Source organism: Amblyomma americanum, chromosome 3, assembly GCF_052857255.1.
Source record: "Amblyomma americanum isolate KBUSLIRL-KWMA chromosome 3, ASM5285725v1, whole genome shotgun sequence".
Taxonomy (NCBI): Eukaryota; Metazoa; Arthropoda; class Arachnida; order Ixodida; family Ixodidae; genus Amblyomma; species Amblyomma americanum.
In genome coordinates, this window is record NC_135499.1 from 9,757,389 (window position 1) to 9,779,445 (window position 22,057).

The 22,057-nt window shown below is 46.2% G+C and overlaps 1 protein-coding gene across 1 annotated transcript in view; it reads left to right on the top strand.

The window, feature by feature from the left end:
- mEFG1 (mitochondrial translation elongation factor G 1) overlaps positions 1 to 22,057 on the top strand; it is a gene marked incomplete in the record, with an annotated part of 231,007 nt that overhangs the window by 167,490 nt on the left and 41,460 nt on the right. The window contains 1 exon segment of the mRNA XM_077657109.1: positions 5,806 to 5,881. Coding sequence (XP_077513235.1) covers positions 5,806 to 5,881 — 76 coding nt within the window.

Genomic DNA, 22,057 nt, shown 5'->3' on the forward strand with positions numbered 1-22,057 from the left:
AATTCTACCGTGACGTGCGAGATTTTATACGAGAAGAGGAGAGGTTTACGTTTTCGGTTAAATGACACGATTTTACATTTATTGGGGTTTAGTTCCATGAGCTATTTTTTACGCTGGTCCTGTACGCTGATTAAGTCATTCTGAAGGGCGAACTGATCAGAGACGTTATTGACTGTGCGATAGATAACACAGTCATTGGCAAAAATACGAACGTTACACAAGACATGCGTGGTTAGGTCATTAGTGTATATTTAAAATATTAGGGGGCCAATGACTGATCCTTGCGGTAACCTGATGTTACAGGAAGAGAACTAGAGACTTGATTATTAACGTAAACACAGCTGGGTGCGGTTAGCCAGGAATTCGCTTATCCACTGTAATATGTTAGGATGAAGGTTTCACCAGGAAAGTTTTAGTAGCAAGCGTTTGTGAGGTACTTTGTCAAATTTTTTCGCGAAGTCCAGGAATATTGCGTCAGTTTGAAGGTTAGTGATGAAAATAGCCAATTGTGTATCGCAGGATAGGTTCTTACGGAAGCAGTGTTGAGCAGGATGAAAAAAAATTAGGAGTCAAGAAAGTTCATTATGTGAGAATAAATGACATGTTCCATGAGTTTGCATGGCACATTTGTTAAAGATGGGGCGGTAATTAACAGGTGATTCTTTGTTGCCTGATTTGAAGACCGGAACAACCTTCTCTACCTTGGGTAAGCTGGGTAAGCTGCCTGTGGAAAGTTATTGTGCAAACAATTTTGATAGATACACTAGGGAAGCATGACGAGTATTTTTTAGGAACTTAGGAGTGATATCATCAGCACACGCAGAAGATGACATCTTGGTATTTCCAATAATACATGTGATGACGTGCACAGAAAACAGGATTGAAGGCATATGCAAACTCAGGTAGGCAGTTGCGGTAGAAGGCGGCATATCAGTTCGTGTGTGAAGATGGATGAGAAAGCGGCGTTAACCCTTTGAGGGTCAAATTATTTTGAAGAAAACTTTCCCAAGTGGTCAAATTAGTTTATTGCGGATCTTGAATGTACAAAATGTATAAAATCGGGAATAAATAGTAAAAAAAAATTTGGAACAGTACTTTGGTGTCAGCATCACTCACAACTGGAAAATGTTCAATAGAATTTCAAAGTGTGGTACTCCTTAAAGCACGGCTCCACGCACAGCGCCTTATCACAGACTGCACACATAAAACGCGTGTCTGCTCTCCTCTTGGTCCGGCGAGTTGTGTTGGCACACACATGGCATCTTCTCTGCGTGCGGCTGCCTTGGGCAGAGGTCTGAGGCACCCTCTCTGGGAAGTGGCGCGCTGTCAGTCGCAGCGGGTTGTCCGTCGTTCGTCTTCCGCGCCTTGGTCGTTGGATTTCGGTTTGGTATTTTTCCAATATTTGGGTAGCGACTTTCTTTCTGAACACAGCCAGCTTTACCGGGGTGCCAGTTCTCTCGCGGTAGAGAATAAATGCGTTCAGCAGTGTCATGTCGAGCAGGTGAAAAAAGAACTTCTTGTTCCACTTCAGAGTTTTCCTGATGCTTTCACTGAAGCTTAGCTGCATGTCGACGCTGTCGACGAGTCCCATTTTTTTCGTGTATTCAAGTACACATGCAGGCTTTTTCTTTTTTTCTCCGGTCGCTCTGTCCACCTTATCAGACTCCTGCATCTCCGGTCCATGCATCGTTGTCAACATAGTGACTTCGCGCTTGTCGCACCATTTCAAGGCAAGCAGAGTGTTTGTGTGAAAGCTTTGAGTTTCACCCTTCTTCAACTTCTTTTTGAAAGAGGGTAGGCCCTTCCTATTGATACGCACAGTTCCGCATGCATTTGTGTTGTTGCTGTGCAGAAATTCAAAGAGCACTGGGCTTGTGTACCAATTGTCCACAAAAAGAGAGTGTCCTTTTCCAAGGAAGTCCGCCAGAAGGTCAGCAACAACAGCGCCCGCATAACCAAGCTCCTTTCTTTTGGCCAGGCTAACTGTAGCTCCGGTATAAACTAGAAATCTAAGTACATACCCGGTTTTCACATCACACATCATGAACATCTTCACTCCGAACCGGTGTCTTTTGGATGGTATGTACTGCCGGAATGAAAGGCGGCCTCTCCAAGGCATCAGAGATTCATCAATGCATAAATCTTGGTACGGAAGAAAAAATCGGTCAAATTTTTCCTGAATGGCCTCCATGACCGGTCTGATGGCCCTTAGGCGATCGGATTGCTCCGTTATTGAACTGAAGTGCAGGACGCGCAGCAGAAGAGCAAAACGGTTCACAGAAAAAATCTCCCGAAAAAAAGGGGTCACCAGCATCGGGTCTGTCGACCAATAGTCCCGCCGGGTGTTCTTCCGCACGAGGCCCATAAGCAGTACTATTGCCAAAAAGCAGTAAAGCTCCGGGAGGTCCACGACAGCCCAGGCTCTGAGCCGCGATGCGCCGGAGTGACATGCGCCTGCTTTATCATTCCCATACTTGTTTGTTTCGGTGACGATGAGCGACACAAGTTCTTCATCGAAAAACAATTGGAAGTAATCCAATTCACTTGCTTCTGGCGGGAGCAGAGAGGCCGCAACCTGCCCTGATTGCGAGTCGTCAAAGGTGAAAAGAGATGGCGAAAAATCACCTGTGTCCCACTGGGTGTCGTCGCGTCTTGCCCGCTTTCGAGATGTTGCGGCTGCGCTGAGGTCGGAGGTCGAACTTGTTGAATGCAGTTCGTCATCCGAAGATGAGCTGTCCTCTTCCGATGAAAAACTGTCTTCTGATTCCGACTCGGTGAGTGGAGCAAAATCAGGATCGGAAGAGTCATCGCTGTCGGTGTCAAGAGAACGGGCAGTGCGTCCGGCCATATCGCCGCTATGCCGTGCATCTGAAGAACTCGACCGAAACTCGGTAAAGAAGGAGAGCGAGAATATCTCGCGAGCGACGGTGATAAACAAGCTAAGAGCAGCACCAATAAAGATAGAAATCAACTTCCGCCGCCTCTGCAAGAGAGTGCTCACAAAGAGAAAAGATGTTTCGCGCGGCTCCGTTGCGATTTCACGGCGATTCCGAAACCGGGGAGGCGCGTTGCCGCAGAGAGCGAGAATATCTCGCGAGCAACGGTGATAAGCAAGCTAAGAGCAGCACCAATAAAGATAGAAATCAACTTCCGCAGCCTCAGCAAGATAGTGCTGACAAAAAGAAAACTCAAATTTCGCGCGACTCCGTTGCGATCACACGGCGAAACCAAAACTACAAAAGGGGCGTTGCCGCAGTCTGTGCCGCGCTAAAGCTAGAAATCAGTTCTGCTTATCTCCGTAAGAAGGCAGCACAAAATTCAAACACTTGTAAGTCCTAAGAGGTGGCAGCACCTCCCAGTGAGCACGCATCGTCCTTTTGGCGCAAAATTTCAAACGGAAAATCGAAACCGTACCCGTACGGCAAAGTCCTTGCGGGACAGAAAAGCGCCGCCGTACATATATGGCAAAAACCTTCAAAGGGTTAAAAATATTTGCACATTCAATGCCACTGGTCATCTCGCCAAATGCGATTCCGAGATGACTGTGAAAGTAGCCTGTTAAACTTTGTGGTCACTAATTTTGCGGAGGTAAGTAAGCGATGATAAACTTTCTGGGTAATTAGTTAGAATAAGGTCCAAGATGTTCGAAGATTTATGTGTGACGCGTGTGGGTTCAATTACTAACTGGGTGAGAATGAAATTTAAACATATGTCGACAAAGTTCGTTATTTCGGTGTTGCCTGTTGATGTTAAGTTCAGCCAGTCAATGGATGGGTAATTAAAATCGCCAAAATGAAGAATGTGTGCGTTGGGATATTTTCCAGTTACTTGATTTAGACTATTGTTTAACTGTGAAGAAAAGATTGGACTATTGGAGGGGGGTCTGTAGCAGACACCTAGTATGACGATTTGGGCTTTAGAACGGCAGATTACCTATAGTATTTCAAGCTCCATTTCGATGTTAATAACAGAACAAGGCAACAGCTGATTAGTGGCAATAACACCTCCTCCTCGTGAGCCCTTGCGGTCCTTGCGAAAAATGTTAAAATCCGGTAAATCAGCTAAAACTTCCGGATCAGTGACATCATTTGTTAGCCACGTTTTGATTTCCTTGAAAATTTGTATTGAATCTTCATATCTGTTGTCTGAAGGCCACCTGTTTCTCTCGGTCATCTTTTTTCAGCTACAAATCATCCTCTCTTCTCCTGCCCTGACATTTGCATTCGGATTGGACTTGTGGAATAGGGATATCCTCTTTGTGGCAAAGCATTGACAGTAAACCAAGCTTTATTTTTCTTGTTCATAACTTGAGAGACTAAGAAAAAAGCGGTATGTGCAACACATTTCTTTCCGCCCCATCTACTCCCACAAAAAAATGTCATAAACAAGTATAGTAACAGAATGAAATCTAAGGTCTGATGAAATCTCGTCTGGTCAGGTATGGCCAATCAGTTATAACTCAAGTCTGCCAGTATGTTTCCATGGTCGTCCGGTTATCTTCGTTCAAGGATCATTTGGCTTTCAACCTCTCCTGCAAAGCAAAGAATTTGATTCCCAGATCACTCCGCTTGCTGCGACCCGTCGACTCCGCATTTGGACGCAGTATCATAGCAAGAGCAGAACGGCAACTACTACAGGCCAGGATTTTAGACTGCAGAGACACCACCAGGTACCTTCAAAATCAACTCTTTGCTCATCGCAGCCTTGAGTACATATGCCCGAACGAGTTCGCGAGCATTCACCTGCATGCCAACTACAAAGCCAGCCTTCAGTCCTGCCAACGAGAGGTGGCCCACAGGAACAAGCTCATGAGACTAATGCCCTGCCACAAGGAAGTCAACCCTGCTAATTTCTCTGGCGGCACCCATTTGACCGTATACAATCTTTCTACCTACAAGCCCACTCAACCCGAGCTAGCCGTGCTTGAGCTTGGACTAAACTTCAACGCGGGACCTGCACCGGACAAAATAAAAATATGTGCTGTCGAACGTGCAACTGGCAAAGTTGACCACAGTTGCCATGATGAGGCACGGACATGGGCAGTGAGCATTCTTGCTAAACTTCCAAGCCGACAGCCCATCCACATGCTTGCTGAGGAACGCAGTGCTGTCAACAGCCTGTGCAGGAACCGGGGTATTGTTATCCTTCCCGCCGACAAGGGCAATGCCACTGTCATATGTTGAACAGGACAGACTACGGCAAAAAGATGCTGTATCTTCTGCAGGAGAAGAGCACTTATGTCGCTCTCAAGAAAGACCCTACGTCTAAGTTAGACGAGAGTGTCAAGGACAAACTAAAGAAAGAAAAATTTCCGGGTGTTGTGTACAGAATTCCCTGCGTTAAGTGCGACTGTGTTTACATTGGCGAGAGCGGTAATTTTGAAAAGCGTCTGAAAGAACATATGTTGGACTTCAAGAACAAGGAAGTCACTTCCAACGCACTTGCGGAGCACGCCGTATCGGCAGGTCATGATATCTGCTGGGAAAGGGCTTCTATCATCGCCAAAGAAAAGAACTAGCTTTTACACCAGTATCTCGAGTCCTTGGTGATTCAGACTACCGAAAAAAGACTTAATCGTAACATCGGCAATCTCCCGCCAACCTACGCAAGTGTTCTGGGACGATTATTGAAGCATATTTAAGCGTCGCTGTTCTAGAATAAATTTTAGTGAACGAGGCTTCCGTATGGAAGCCGAAACATCTTGTTTTGACACAATCCTTTGGTTGGCATCTTCCTTTTTTATTTTGAATCAAGTATAGTAACACTTTAAAATCAAAAACCTGGTCCTTGTTGTTGGTGGTGCAGGGGTTCCGGGCCATGTGCGAGAAGGGCTGCCTGACTGGCCACAAGATTGCTGGTGTCCGCTTCCGGCTCACTGACGGTGAGTGTGACGTCTCCCTACTTGGGGACTGCAGTGTTCAGCTGCTAGTCCCCAGGTGGTCGAAATTAATTCGCAGCCCAGGTGTCATTTCAAAACGTTACTGGGCAGACACTCCTGGAGTTATAGTGCAGAGTCTCCATGTTCCATCTCACTAGTTGCTTGCAAAGACTATGGAGTGTGCAGGGCCCATGTTTTTCCACTGCAGATTATAGTGCCAGTCTTCTCCTTGATCACGGTACCTGCAAATGGCATTTATAAGGGACGTTTTATGCAGTGGGGTTAATTTTTCAAGATTATTTTTGCACTTGTGGAAATATGAGGTCCAGCCTTCCACCCCACACTCCCACTTCTTTCCACGTGGAGGAGTTCTTGCTCGAGGGAACAAAGGGATGGACGACGAAATATGTTCACTCAGATGCTATATGTTACGCTTGAAAATGATACCCACACAGAGCGGGCCAGCTAGCTACTAAGCATCGAGGCCTTCCTCGCAAGTAAAATGCTGCTTAAGAAGGGCTTCGACTTACCATTTGTGTGGTATTGGCCGTGAACGTTAGCACATGCTGAGAATGGTGGCTGGGGCTTCCTGCATATGCCGCATCCTTGGGGCAAAGCCATTCTCAGGAATTTTGCAGGGGAGATGACGAGAGTGCGTGTTTGCTGCACTTGCTTCGCTGCCTGGAACCAGAAGTCCAGCAGCAGATGACGGGATCTTCCTGTGCGCCTGCCACGGAAGGGGACGAGAGCGTGCTGGTGTAACTGCTCACGACACTAGCCGGATCCGAAGAGGCTCCGCGCAATTCCACATAGCTTTCGAGGTGGTGCTTGTGTGTTTCAGTACAGTCAAAGAGCTCAGTAACTATGTGGAGAACCACCGAGGACTGTGAGAGGGTAGTGATCCAGTTTTCTCAAAAATGGTATTCATTGCCTCTTGTCACATACACCAGAGCCTTCAACAATGCGTACCTGCCAACTGTACCAAAATGATTGGGAGACTCTTGAATTTCATCTGACCCTTTCGATTGTGTGGACACACTATAAGTAGGAAATGCTTTTAGCTCCCGTTGTCGAGGTGCCATGAGTGGCCTTAGTGCCAGCGCGAAGGGAGAAGACGGAGGCAAAACTTCATCGCCAAAGCAGTGCATGCATCAACAACAGCGTTTTCATGGTCCCATGGTGGTGAAAGCCAACACGCAGCACGAAGGAGCCTAGGTTTTGCCTTGCAGCCCGAGAGGCGTACATGCAGGCCTGCTGGCACTTGAGTGAGGCGACAACATTGCATGAGTTGTCATTGTTAGTGATGTATGTGAACCCTAGAGCATAGGTCCTGTGGCACCATCCATCAGCCTTGCCAGTGACCAGTTTTAATTTGTTGTTCTTCACTGTGGTGGTTAGCGGCAACAGCAGCATCCAGCCAAGGCAAAAGTCTCAGCGTTCTGTGTAGCACGCGCTGGCCATCCTTCTGTGATACGTAGTGAGCGCTGGCCAAACGGGTCGCGATACATAAAAAGCGGAAAAGAAAGCAGGGCACACCGTCGCTCACGCACAAACGCTAAGGGAAGAAAATCAGCTGATAAGAGGGCTCCCCAAGACGTGCGCAACTATCGCCATCTTATATCCTAGAATATGGTATGCCTTTCCGGTAGTGCCCTTCATGCTTCTCTCGACGATACTATAGTCTCTAAAATTTTATATCTCAAAAATGGCTTTCACATTGTTTGAAATCATTTTGTCCAAAAACGCCAAAGAACATGCTGCATGCAATATACTGTATTTACTGCGTAATTTGTGCACCCACAACTTTTTACCAGGATTTTTTTTTCTTAAAACTTCGACTCACTTATTTTGTGTTCCCTGCTGCGCAAGCACACTAACATGCACGTGGGTGTGCACAGGGCAGGCTTGGGTGGGTCCATGCCGCTGCATGCGGCTGCAAAAGTTGAATGAGGGGTGTCGGAAAAAAAGCCTGTAATTCATATGTAAATTGCTCCTAGTAAGAAAAAGTCAATTGTGCGCGATTTATCCGGCTCGCTTACACCAATGGTCACTTTCTCTTACGAACGACTGTGAGAGAAAACTTCTGGTAACCTCAGAAGTGGATGTTGCACCGGAATACGAAGCTACCGGACTGTTGGCTATTCTGTTCGGGCTACTCAGCCGGGCCGCATGGGAGGGTGCCGTTTAATCACATTGTATCTTAATTTGTCTCTGACCACTGGCTTTGTGATTGTATCCTCTGTGTTTATTGCTTTGAGCTTCACACGAGCCGCTACGCAGGGAACTACGTAGCGTAGGTCTGGGGCAGGGGTTATGCGTCGACTTATATTTGAATTCATCATTTTTTTAGCCAGCGAGTGGTGCGAGTTGCAGGGTCGACTTATACTCAGTAGTATATCGTACACATTCTGCGTTAAGACCTTTGTAGAGTTTTTTAGGGTGTATTTCTGAAATCTCCACGTAATTTGCACACCTCCTTTTTAAAGCCTTAATTTTAAGAAAAAAAGGGCTCAGATTATGTGCGTAAATATTGGTAGGGGAACCATATTTGTCATCAGCTGTTATCTTACCAAAACCAACGTGACTGCAGCTCTACACCTGCCAACAAATTTTTCAAACTCCGACGGATTTGTTCATGCTTTCATATATGACGAGCCGCCAGCTTTCGTAAGGGGAAATATGCTAATGCGTGTTTTTAATCAGTTTTATGAAAGCTGCCAAGTCCAAAAGTTTGCTTTTTCGAAATGAACAGCGGGTTTCTGGCACTGATCTTGTGGTGTGGGAGCAGCCATGTTAAATTTTCACTTTGCTTTGTGCATTTCTGTAAGCTGTTATGGCTTTTTTTCGGGCTGTTCGCCGGTTTCCTCATGGTTGTTGAGGCATAATGGGAGAAAATGAAAAGCAAGAGGAGAGGGCTCGACTCCTGTGGCCCTCGCATTGGATAAGAGGATTGAAGCAGTGCATGGCCTGAGATGCCATCTGTGCTGCGAAAGATGAGCATTGTTGAAACTGACGAGGTTACATGCATGCACTTAGCAATTCCGGCATCCATTTTTGAGCCTATTCATTGACAGAATGGTGAAATCCATGGTCCTGTTGCGCAGGTTAGGACAGGTAGCAAGGACTGCAGCGTTCATGGGCTGCCTGCATTGTTGTGAGCACTGAAGCTAATCACCTTGGTTACATTCAGTGAACCTTCCGCCCACCACATCCATCACTGAAGTTATTAGCTTATTTAACATTCGTTTGTCTGAAACTGGACTACCCAGGTGCTGTTTGGGACCCCTATCAAAGTAAACGTTCTAACTTACTAGAAGCAACACAAAACCACACAGCAAGACTCATCCACTCGGCCTATTCCTGCCAAGTAAGTGTCGCTGAATTGAAACGTAATACTCCTCTTAGCAAACTGCCATTCTATTTGTTGCATGTCTGGCGGCTGTGACAAGGCGCAGACAAGTTCCCAGAACAACATTTATTATCCGATACTTATCGGTTGATGGCTCGGACGAAACAGTGGTGGCTAGCCTAGCAACGCTTGGCTTTTAGCTGTTCGCGGCACATGTGTATCTCGCCTTATCAGTGGGGCGCACAGACACAACACTTCCTCCCCTCTTAGTTGCACACTGCCCAAATTAGAGTCCGGCTTGAAATCTATCCAGTGGATGCCAATCTCATGTGGGGTAGCATCTTGTCCCGGGTGCCGGAGCACTCTTGGACTTTTGTGGCTGGGAGGTGCTTGTCTTGCAGGAAAAGCCAGGAACTCACTGGCATCAGCTTCATCAGTGGTTCCACTGACAGGAGGAGCAGCATGTGCAGGACTTTGCAGCAGCTGGTCATTGTGATGACGCAAAGTGGAGTTTACATGGCAGCTTGAATAACATTAAGGTAGGGACGACGGCCGAGACAGAGTGGAAAGAGCACTGACTTCCAACTGCTTATTCTGCTGAAGATGCCACACATATGTGCAAATACGAAGCGCCAGCATGAAAGGGAAAGAAAGTGAAAAAACAAAACAAAAACAGGGCAACCACCAGCATGAATGGCACAGGGTGATAGCAGCAAGGTCCTAATCACCAGCTATCTAAAAACCTTAGCCCTTTCCTGGTTATTGTAAGTGATGGTATGCTTACACACCCCTCTCCTGCACGAGCCTCGATTATCTCTCTCTAACACACTGATATTTGTGTCGAGCAGCAGTCCCACTTTTTGCAAACTTATCTAACCATTAGCACACAAAGATCAGTGTGTTAGAGAGATAATCGAGGCCGCTAAGATTGCTCCTGCAGGAGAGGGGTGTGTAAGCATGCCATCACTTACACTGACCAGGAAAGAGCTAAGGTTTTTAGATGGCTGGTGATTAGGCCCTTGGTGCTATCAACCTGTGCCATTCATGCCATTCAGATGTCCAAGCTTGTTAGGTCGTCCTCGTTGGTTTCGTACCACACTCGTGCCATGCCATTGAGGTAAAATATGACATTGGCGAGCATTAACATAGGGTCCTACATGTTATAGGCGCTGACGTATTCGTAGAGGCTAAGCCAGTGTTCTACATTTGTGCCATCAGTGCCAGAAAAGGTGCCGGGGTCGCGAGAAGGAGCCATGATCACAAAAGGAGCGGTAGTGGGGCTCCTTGAGTTGCCGGGTGTAGTCATGACGACCTGACGACCACTACGAACCTGCGTGGTGTGCTCAGCATAAAATCAGCACCTCCACAAAAGATGTTACGTGCTCCATGGCGGGAACGACGCAAGGATCTCCCGGGCACAGCACGCAGGTCGAGAGCACACGGCCCGCACAGAGCACCCAAGCCCAGAACACACGCACCTCCGAGGCACTTCATTCACTTTCTCTTCACTAACAATGTCCGTTGCACGCTGATGACCAACTCTGACACATGCGCTGAAGCTCCAGTACCAGGATGGGGATGAACGCTGCACCGCCACTAAATGTTACGTGACAGCCAGCTGAAGAATGAGACGGGCTGACTGATGGCAACGAGATGATTTAATGGCCGCTGGCCTAGTGCGAGCGCTCCATCCTGTGCCACTGCCATCTTCGTTTTCTTCGTCACAATATTAAAGGAAAGAACTCATCTTTTTGAAGCACTCATGTCGCTCTTGTAGTCGTCAGTCCATCCAGTCCCGGTCACCAGACGTAATCTGAAGAGCACCGAAACATGCGTCCGCACCACACAGCTGTCAAAACCAAACTCCTTCCAAGCGGTGGCGTTGGTCGGTAATTCCGATTTCGACGCCATTTGATTACGCTTACCTGACATAGCGACGCCCAGAACAATCACAGTTCACATGGCACCGGGACTGCGAAAGCAGCACTCGGCTGCTTTTAAAAGGATAGTAATCGTAGCTGCCGAAAGCGTTGGCACCACGTCAAGCACTGCTTCATAGATGGTCTGTATGATGTAGGGCTGCAGTTACTGCCGTCAGACACTGGCCATTCCAGCCACGCTGTGCATTCAGACCGTGGATGCTTTGGCCAGCATTCCCGAGGAGCTTTCCATTGTTATTTCAGGAAATGCGGGATATCTAACGCGCTCGACATTACCGAAGACGTGTTTCTATGGAAAGATATCTCTGACAAGGGCCTCTTGGAAAAAAGCACACCCGGCGATGACGATCACTAAAGCTCCGACGGACACTTCCGAAGTGTGCGCCAGCACGTATGCCGGAACTGGTCTGCGCATACGCGCGGCACAGGACACGAGTGGGCACGAGCGCACACCTCTGTACAGTACATGCCTTCTGCTCGTGCTACACGCGTTGTATCCGGCGCACCAGCGTACAGAAATAATCGGAGGGTGTTCGGATTCCGTGACTTCCAGAACGTCTTCGAGCTGACTCCTCTTCCCTACTCGCATTATACATGGGTGAAAACTTTTTTTTTTCTGTTCTTGCTGTCCCCTAATTGCACCTCTTATTATATGAGGTGCTTATTATATGCGGGTCTTTACGATACTTATGGAAATGATCATTTTAACATCACCGTAGCTTCTGTTCATTGCTAAATTTCTAACGAAACCAGCTGAGTCAACAATGGAGCTTAAAGAAATCCATGCTCCGCCTAGCATGCGGGAGGTGCAAGGTTTAATCCTCATTGCCGCCGGGTACCCACTGGCGATACAATGGGTGCAAGCTTTCCCTTGCCTGGTGCTTGTATCCAAGTCGGGAAGAACATGACTACACCGTAAGGGCCAGGGCAAGAAGAACGCGGGTTTCTTGCAACGTGTTGCTTATGTAGCCCACAAGTGATAAGTCTTGTCACAAAGCTCATTCAGTGGCATATTGCACAATCATACACGAGCCTGATACATCTTTTTGCAGGAACAAACAAAAGCAGCTGCAATAAGTGGAATGAACTAAGCGATTTGATTGAAGGCCTCATCACAACGAAGGCGTTGCAGGGGCCTCGTGTTCCGAGACGATTTCCATACAGCTGGCGGCTGCAAGGCATCCGGCAGCGAGCTTCCCTTTGTACTGGCCGTGTCCTGTGGTTCCCTGACAGTCCTTTGTTTTAATTCCGAGGCGGGCAATGTTGACCTAGTCAAGGAATTCGAGGCGGGTAACCGGGTGTTGTCGATTGGCCTACTCGGGCCTCTTGTGTTGTTACCGTCATCGCTGCTCGCCTCAGCATACGGCTCTCACGTCTGTCCGAGATGTTGCCGGTTGTGCCGCAGAACTCGCCCATCCTCAGCTGGTGTGACCTTGGAGCAGGCGTACTTACTATCCTTGCCTTTCGGGACCACGTTGTAGGTCCTCGCAGCTTTACCATGTCGCCTTGAGAAAGCCTTGGCAAAGGCTTGCCCTGTGCTTGCTGGCATGGTGGAAGAACAAGCTAACGTAGACGCTGAATGAAAGCGGATACAGACGTGAAAAAAATTGATAATAGCGCGCATATATAGCGCTCAATTTGCAATAGACGCGAATGTTGGGTAAGGCTGAAAATTGTTTGCAGTGAATAATGCTTATGCCCCGCGAGTTTCGGCATGCCCTGCACCTTGCAGCGTTCACGCTCATCGCTTCCAATAGGAGCATATGACACGAGTCAAACGCAATCTCTCTTGGCATTATTTACTGCAGCCTATGCTGTCGTAGCAATATGCGTTAAATAGCAGTGGACATGGTACTATAGTGCACCTGCCTTAGCCAGACAGGAAGGCAAAACCGTCCATAACGCAAGAACAAGCATTGCATCTACAGGTACACTGCAGAGGCTTGCAGGTACACGATAAGGTGGTAGAAAACAATTTCCTTCGCCTGGTTTTTAAAAGGCCACGCATTTAACCACATAAATTCGGGTCACCTAAAAAAACATAAGCAGTAAAGCCACGAAGGTGCTGTGCGGCTTGCCATTTATTTGACATGTACACATAGCTGATGGTGAATACAAATTTTAGAACAAAAATTTTTGATGCCTAAATAAAAAGGGACACCAGCACACGTTTCACGCACACCAAGGTATTCATGACTCCTGCCATTTAAGCAGCAAAACAGAAGCCAAATTTTCACCTACTGAGGCTTGGACAGCTTACGCAGCTCCTGTGTCTTATTTTTTGCATCAGCTTTCTGGCGTTTGCAAAATTGCCTCATTCTCATGGCTGCATAATTGTAGCACGGCTGCCATAACTTCCTCTTTATGGTCGGAACAGGAGAATTGAAACTTGCAGTTGTCAAGCATATTGTCCAGCGCCAATTCATATGCATTTCTCAGAGCCACATGCTTCTGAAATTCTATAACAGTGGCATGGAGCAAGTGAAACCGACTTCGCTTAGGATGCACGAGGCCTCCTCTAGTTTTACACAGAACAAGGCTACTTTCCGGCTGTTGATGAAGGGTCCTTTCTTCCAATAATCCTTCACGGCACTTCGTACACGTTGTACTCTTCAAATACTAGCGGCATATAAAGCCAACTAAATAATAAATTATAGTCGATAGCTGCCGGTGCAACTTGTCGATGCAACTTGTCGAACACATCGTCAACCTCATCCTCATCAGCAACCAGGCCATCTAGCTTCTTTTTCAGCAGCTGAGCTTGTCCTTCAGACTTGGCAATGTCATCAAAAGCAAGTTTCAAGTCATTCAACGTTAGCACAAGTACACCGTGCTCAGATTCCACATTGTTAACTTGACAATTCCTGAATATTGGGGGCTTAATCACACTATAGACTGATAGCATATTGTATAGTTGCAGAAATTTAGGCATACACGGATGGTCATTTTGACTTCCAGCTTGCCGAATAACAACGAAGAAGCATTCGAGCACGTCTTGGTTAAATTTTCCGGTTAAGGTGTATTTGAAACTGCATTCTTTCAACAGGTGCCTTGATAGTTCCAATGCGGAAAAAATAGTCACGCAAAGACCTTCAGTGGTTTGATCGGTGAGGAAACTTGCTCGAGATATTTTTCCTGATACTACTTCTTTTTCCCAGTTATTTAGCCAATACAGCGATGAAGCGAGGACTCTTAAATCTTTGCTTCCAACGGTGACGCCCTCCTTTGAATAAGTTCGATTCAGGGCGTCGTTGAAGGATTGTTGTGGGAAAGAGTTAATTTAGGGCAGACACGCAAGTTTCCTGGCTGCTTAGAATCTTCTACAAACAGCCTATCAAAATGTGCCCATTGAACGCGATCCCCGTTGACCCACAACACTCTTTGTGCGTGCAAACAGTTCCGAACTCATTTCATGAGATGGGCGCATCCAAAAACACATACACATTACGGTTTTCATCAACAGGATGCGTGAAGTAGTTCTTAGTACTCCTCAGTGCTCCGCTTACACCGAGCTCTTTCCACATTGAACGATTTGTACTAGCGCCATCGCAGACGACTGCGTCAACTATGGCCCCCGCTTCTTCAAGCAAAAATATCGCTTTTAAGACGAGCTGTGAAAGTACGGCTCCTTTTGTCGGGCCTTTACTTGCAAACACTGCAACTGGCTGAGAATACTTGTCATCAAATGAGCGAAATGTAAATACAAGTCCATGGTCTGCAAGGTCGTTGTGAGCCTCTGATGAATCGCCATAATTGACGAAGCCATTGTATGTCATAGACTTTGAATGTACTCATATTTCTTCTCTAACGCATATTTCGTCAAAAACAAGAATCCCATGGCGCTGCAAGTTATCCTTACTGGCCATCTTTTTCTTCAGTGCGTGTCAGAATCACACTTGAATCTTACCATGCTTAAGTGCTTGCGCACTGTTGTTACGCAGGGAAGAGGGAGTTGTCTCGGAGAAAGCAATATGCAGATTGGCTGCGTATATGCAGCAGCAAACACATTAGAAGCCACTCCTTCGTGTAGTGGCTGCTTTTCTTGTTAGCTAGCTTAGCTGCTACGCACTCTTTCTATACCGTCAACTGAGCACTAGGAATGTTAGTTGTGGAGAGCTTGTCCTCCAGTTCTTCTTCTGACATTTTTTGCATGTTGAGGCGAGCTTCCGCAAGTTTCTTCACTCGGTTGATGGCACGATTTTTAGCTCTCTTCAGAGCATAACTTGCTCGACGTAAGGTTGCAACTTAGTCCTTGCTTTGGTATGAAATCAAGAGACGCATAGCAGCAGGCTCAAGCCTGCGCTTTCTTTCTTCTGTTCTTTCCTGGTGCATCCGCAGGACGTTTGAAAGACCTGCACATTTGTGACATGCTGAATAGTTTGAGTAAACAACCATAGAGCATCCTCTATGGTGCCACTTCTGATTAATATCAAGGTATGCACACTTTGTTTGATCATGCGGGTACTCAAAACATTAGGTCCACCAGCGCTGAGTTCTGTGTTGTCCACATGCTCTAAGAAAGCTTTGACATCATCTACAGTTCATAAACTTCCTTCATATCCCAGGTCTGGCATAGAAACTGGCCTGCCCATCATGGGAATTTTCGCCACCTGAATTTCAACAATTTTAGTGGTTACCAAAGAAGGTGCAGGGGTTCATGTTGTCAGGAATGCATCTGATAGTAAAACTCTGACAGGTGTTTGGGTGCGCTCCAGCTGGGAGAAAACGACGCTTCGTCCTTCTCCCTCGTCAAGCAGATGGTACTCCCAAGAACTCGATGGAAGAAATGGCCGTGGCAGGTCGGCGAATAAGCTTGCAAAAGTGGTGCATGTAGTTTCCAGTGATGAGTATGAACCAACAGGCTGAGGCATTACTTCAGAAGTTTGGCCTTCCGTCACATCCATGTCGTTGTCGAATGCATTCGTGGATGTTTGGCACGGGCTTCCTTGAGTGCCATCACTGTCTTTACTGCATAAGGGCTCTGCCTGGTTACCGTCAACTGATGATGCAACTCGTTTTCTCGATGAAGGCAAAGCTTGTGTTTCCGCGGGCCGCTTTCTTGTTTTCAGTGATTTCAATAGGTGCAGCGGGCAACCGGGAAATATTGTTGGCACAGCATTACTCGCCAATGAAGCCTTTCATGGAACATGAAGGAGCTAGACACCGCAGCGGACACGGGACAGAGAAAGAAGACGACACAGGGCGGTACTTGCAACTAAAATTTTATTTGAAACTTCATGGCTTTATAAGGACAGAGGCGCGTGTGATCCTACAATCAAGAAAAAAAAAAGAGGGAATGAAAAGCAACAGATAACAAGACCTAACTGACAACAATGCACATGAAAGATATGCGAGTCACAATCTACAGAAATCAGAAGTGTTAAAAAACCGTCGACCGCATGTGGAAGCATGAAAACCACAGACAAAGGAAGAAAAGAACCTCAAAAGGAAGCAGCCCAACCTGTTACCTGTCAAGGAAACCCAGTTCTTTTTGGAGGATGGAAACCGAAGGCGAACTAATGCATTCATCCGGTTGCGAGCGCAAGATGGCAATGGCCTCCATAATCTCTCTCTCAAGCTGCCCCTTCCTTCTTCCAACAATCTGGGTCTGGCTGAACTGAGGCCAACAACCCCGACACTTGCGGAAATGAACAGGCAGATTCGAACCCCCCGCCTCCCCCAAGGAACGCGCATGTTCTCTCAAGCGATCATTTAAGCACCTACCGGTTTGTCCAATATAAAAACGCCCACAACTGAGGGGGATCTTGTAGATTACCCCTGTTGCACATGCTTATTTTCTTCCAAATGTTTCTTGCCGCATTCCCCCTTTCCCACTAGATTGCATAATCTAGAGAGCTTACAGGGTGCCGAAAATACAATGTCGATGCCATATTTGCCTGAAATCTTTTTGAGATTATGTGAAACCCTGTGCAGGTAGGGAATGACTTCCACTTTTTCTGGCCGGCTGGTTCTTGGGAAGCAACTCCTTTTTTCTTTTTACGGAGCTTATTGGCACAGTTTCAGCCACCGTGGTTAACAAAAAACTCGGGTACCCTGCCTTTTCCAGCCGCTCTACTTGAAGGGAAAAACTGGACTTCAACATATGAGTGCATGATTTTAAAACTGCGGATCTAAAACAGGAGGAGGTAATACCCCGCTTTACCACCTTGGAGTGGGAGGAATCAAAAGGCAGCAATGCTTTCTTTGACCTAGGTTGGAAGGCCCAGCACACATGATCAATTCTGTTAATAGATAACTTTAAATCCAGGAACTGAATGGATCCGTTTTGTGGAAGTTCTAGAGTGAATTTGAGAAATTGTGAACAGTTTGAGAATACACTTAAGATCTTGCTAGCTACTTCTGTCAAGGAGTCATGAGAAGAAAGTTTCAAAATAATTAAAAAGTCGTCTACATATCTGATGATCTTTGCTATGAAAGGTTGGGTTAGCTTGAGCTCGAGCACTCGACCTAGACGCGCAAGAAAGATTTCACATAGCACTGGCGCGACACTGGAACCTATACAAATTCTTTTTTTCTGCACATACAATTTCTCGCCAAAGGAAACAAAAGTAGAATCAAGATAAAAACCGAGCAGCTCCATAAAAGAATCAGGCAACACACCACAGGTATTCTAGAATCCAACCTCGCCGGCAACGTCAATCAGTTCTCTTACTGCACTGAAAAGTTCATCGTGCGGAATCGAGTAAAACAACTCTTGCACGTCGACGGACAACGCACAGTTGGCGCTTGGAACACCAGAAGTCAATGCTGCAACCAAGGTGTCAGACCCAGCTATCTTGAAAGGATCCTCAGGCTTTAGTTGTCCCAAATGTGTTTTAAGGAACTTGCTGACTTGGGCCTGCCAGCTTCCTCTTTCTGTAACAATACCCCTGAATGGGCACAGATCTTTATGCGTCTTTGCTGTGAAGAAGATGCTCAGAACGTTCAAATCACATCCCAGCACCTGTTTTGATAGCTTCTGTAGGTTGAGTTTATCTAAAAGAGCCACTGCCCTGCTCTTAACTTTGGTAGGTTTTTGAGAAACAGGCTTAAAGAACTGCAGTCATTGTTTGTTGAAACGCTTCCAATGCAGACGATGTTCCAAACGGTAACTGCGAAAAATGGTATCTCCAAAAAGGTGACGAGAAAGTACGTCTTTGACGTTTCTTCATCTAATGGTATGTGGTTGTACCCCGAGGCAGCTGAAGTACTTCACGCCTGCCAGCTTAGCTTCCAAGCCTTTGCGTCTTGGGAGGAGAAAATGCTGCCCCTTAGCATGCTGGTTGATGTGCCTGGGACCAAAACAAACTCGTGCCATTCTTTCGAGTTCCTTGTTGAGAGCATCTTCCAGCACCAATGAAACACGCCGGGCTGGCTGCACGACCAGTACTGTTCCAGGACCATGTGATATGGCTGCTTCAGGCAACCTATTCCCTCGAGGACATGCCTGAAATCCTTGAGAGGACCATATGTGGGAGACATGTTTACAACGTTAACGGTACACTGAAACAGTCCCAAAGCTTCACTGGCTTCCAGTCCCAGTATAGGCTGGCGACAATTTTTCATAATGAAAAGTTTAAATGTAGTCTGGGCATTTTCCACGCGCACAGTGTCTGATACGGTACCAAAGCATGTATGATGCTGCCGTTATATGCCCCCAGCACTGTGCTCATCAGGGTTAGTTCTCCAGCTGATTGCAGTTTGCGATAAACTGAAAGCAGTAAGCACTATGAACTGAAAGTGGTAAGAGGCTCGCTTGTGATCCTGTGTCTATTTTGAAGGCAATATCCTGACCGTTGACTTCAGCCTTTAAGGACCACGCCTTCACGCTTGCACTTTTAATGCCTACATCTAGGACGTCAAAGTCGTTCTCCTGAAGTTTGTCGACTTCGGGCACTTCTTTTGACTTCCTACAGCTTATAGCAAAGTGGTGAAACCCTTCACATACACATCATTTTTTACTGAATACTGGGCATTGCTTCAGTTTGTGCTTACGACTACACCTTCTGCACTGCAACTGTTCTCCGTCGACCTTGGGCTCTTCTTTCTGCGAGTCTGTGCATCTTGAAGCAACGTTCACAAAGCAGTCTTCTTTACGCCATACCTCTTTCCACTGACTGCAATTTTGCACATTTCTTTCGCTTTTTCCAACGTCAGCCCCTTCTCACAAAGCATCCCTTAACGCAATCTAGGGCTGTGTGTACCAAACACGGTCTGGTTCCTTACTGTTAAGTCTTGCAAAGTCCCAAAATTACATTACGAGGCCTGCTTCTTTAGGTCAAGTAGAAATTTTTTGAAGGGCTCTCCTTCTGCTTGGTTCCTTGTGCGAGAAAGGTACCGCATATGCACTTTGTTGCTCATCCACAGTTGTTGCTCAGTACAGTAGGCTTTGAACTTCATTATTAAGGTGTTGCAGTTATCCTTGCTCTCGCCCGGCTTGAAATTGTTGAACACATCGAGTGCCTCGTCACCGATGATGCTCAGCAAGAGCGCAGCTTTTGAAGCCTCACTTCTCGGTTGGTCCTTGACTTCCCACGCTTGCAGGAAGAGCTCAAATTTTTGCTTCAAACGTTTCCATGATGCCGAGACGTTCCTCACCAGACGCAGTGGTTCCGGAGTAACCAGCCGTTCCATGGTCCATACATCATTCGTGTAGCTAGACCGTCGTAGCCACTTCTGGCACCCTGTATCCGAGCCGGGAAGAACGTGACAAGGGCATGATGGCCAGAACAAGAAGAAATTGGGTTTATTTGAACGTGTTGCTTATATAGCCCACAAGTGATAACAAGCCGGTCGCACTGCCCATGTCAACGACACGAACGCACCGTCATACACAGGCCTGGTACAGTGCTCGACTTGTTTAGGGTGAAGTGCTTGAGAAATGGGTCTTGACCCCACCTTGAGTTGAAGAAAAACTTTGTGCCATTGCATCCTTTAGTCACAGATGCCCTTGTGCCATAAAAATTCATCATCATCAAAAAAATTTTTGCGGCTGGATTTGTCGAAACCATTTCAGAAACACTGTGCTGTATCAAATACACAGATGATTCTAGAAATCATGGAGAAATTTCTTAACTTAGCTAATCATATTACTAGCTTTATTGATACTGGTGATTTCAGCGATGTAATTAAGTATCTGCAATACAGGATCGAGTATCTGAATCGAAAATACAATTTTGAAGGGTATCAGGTGTCTGTATCAAAGGTAATTTACTGATGTGTCATGTCCACGGCCTGCAAGGTGAAATACCTTAAGGTAATCGCTAATCAACTTGGGTCAACCCCAGTCTTCAGTCAACCAAAGTACTGGACTGGCTTTTGGAACGCCTACTCAACCATAGGCCATATCCACGTCATCAATCAGGTGAAAGGGATAGGCATAAAATATAATTAATCTCCATACATAACCTTTGTGGATTAGGAGAAAGCATTTCACTCAATTGAATTCTCGGCATTCATGCAGGCATTATGTGATCAGTATAGAAGAGGAATGTGTAAAAGTACTGGAAAATATGTATAGCAACTGTACAACCTCCATAGTCTTCCATAGAGAAAGTGATAAAATGCCAATCATCAAGGATGTTATGCAGGGAGACATGATCTCTGGATTACTATTCACACTGTTGTTACAGGGATAGTCAGCGAACAAGGTTGGAAAGAGTTGGGGATAAAAGTTTTAATGGACCTTGTCTCACTGAGCACCTCGGGCTGAATTGCAGAGAATGATTGAGGGCAGGCAAAGCAGAGCGGTGATAACCAATGGTTCTTGACCCTTTCAGGTACACGAGGAAAGGAGCAATGGAAAAATCAGTACAGTAATATTTTTCATCTAATATAGCCTCCAAAACAACAAGAAAACAGCAAATAAGCCAATTGGTAATAAATGAAAAAAGATATTGGCTGGGACACGTGTCCCTATGTACCTCAAGGGAGTAAACTTGCTCCTGCCATAGCCACTACTTTTTCGCGCACTTTGAAACTTTGGTAAACAGTTCCTTGCCACCGCAAAGCCCATGTGCACTCTGAAAACTGTGCAGTAATTAAACTGAAGGTTATAAACCATCTACTTCGCGCAATTCGCACATCACTTGCCAGAGTAACATTCGTGCATTTGGCGTGCTGTGACTATGGTCTTCGTGAACGTCGCGATGGGTCACAGCGTCTGCACAAGACTTGTGCTTCATTGCCGGCTATGAAAACTAGGGATAAGAGAATGCACCATGGCCTGTCGAAATTCCATCAATGTGAAAGCAGCCATATTAGCATTTCTAGCTTGCAGCTTCTCATGTCGAGGAAAAAAAAGATGAAGTTTACTGCTAGAATGCTTTCATTTCTCCATTTGTTGTAGCGAAAAGAATTTAGGTGTGTGTAATGGATACTTTCTTTTACAAGTGCATCAGTAAGAAGGGCATCGAAATTCATCACTTACGAAAAAAATCGCAAGTGTTGGGATGCTACCTTTATCTTGGCCTGGTTTGCACTTTACTAACCCGTACATGTGGCGTGCTTGAGACTGTAGGTCATGTTTTAGTGGCGTGCCCAGCATATGCACGAGAAAGAATCATGCTAGCAGCTAGTATGGACCAATGGGTTTACGGCGCTGCATGCTCGGCTGCTCATCCCAGCGGAGAGTGCTCAGTGAGTGAGCGAGTGGGGTGTCAGCTTGACTTGACCATCACAGTGACAGTTTTTTTTTCTAACACGACATACTTACTGTTAGGTTATAAGGACCATTAATGTTAAAGAATATAGTAGAAAAACAAATAACGTTTTTATTTAGTGATTTTAGTATAATAAAAGCAAGCATGATTCAGTAGAGTTAGTTCTTGGGCTAGTTGGTATTGTTGATTGAAGTTCATAGTTCTTCAGCGCAACGGCACGTTTTTGGCC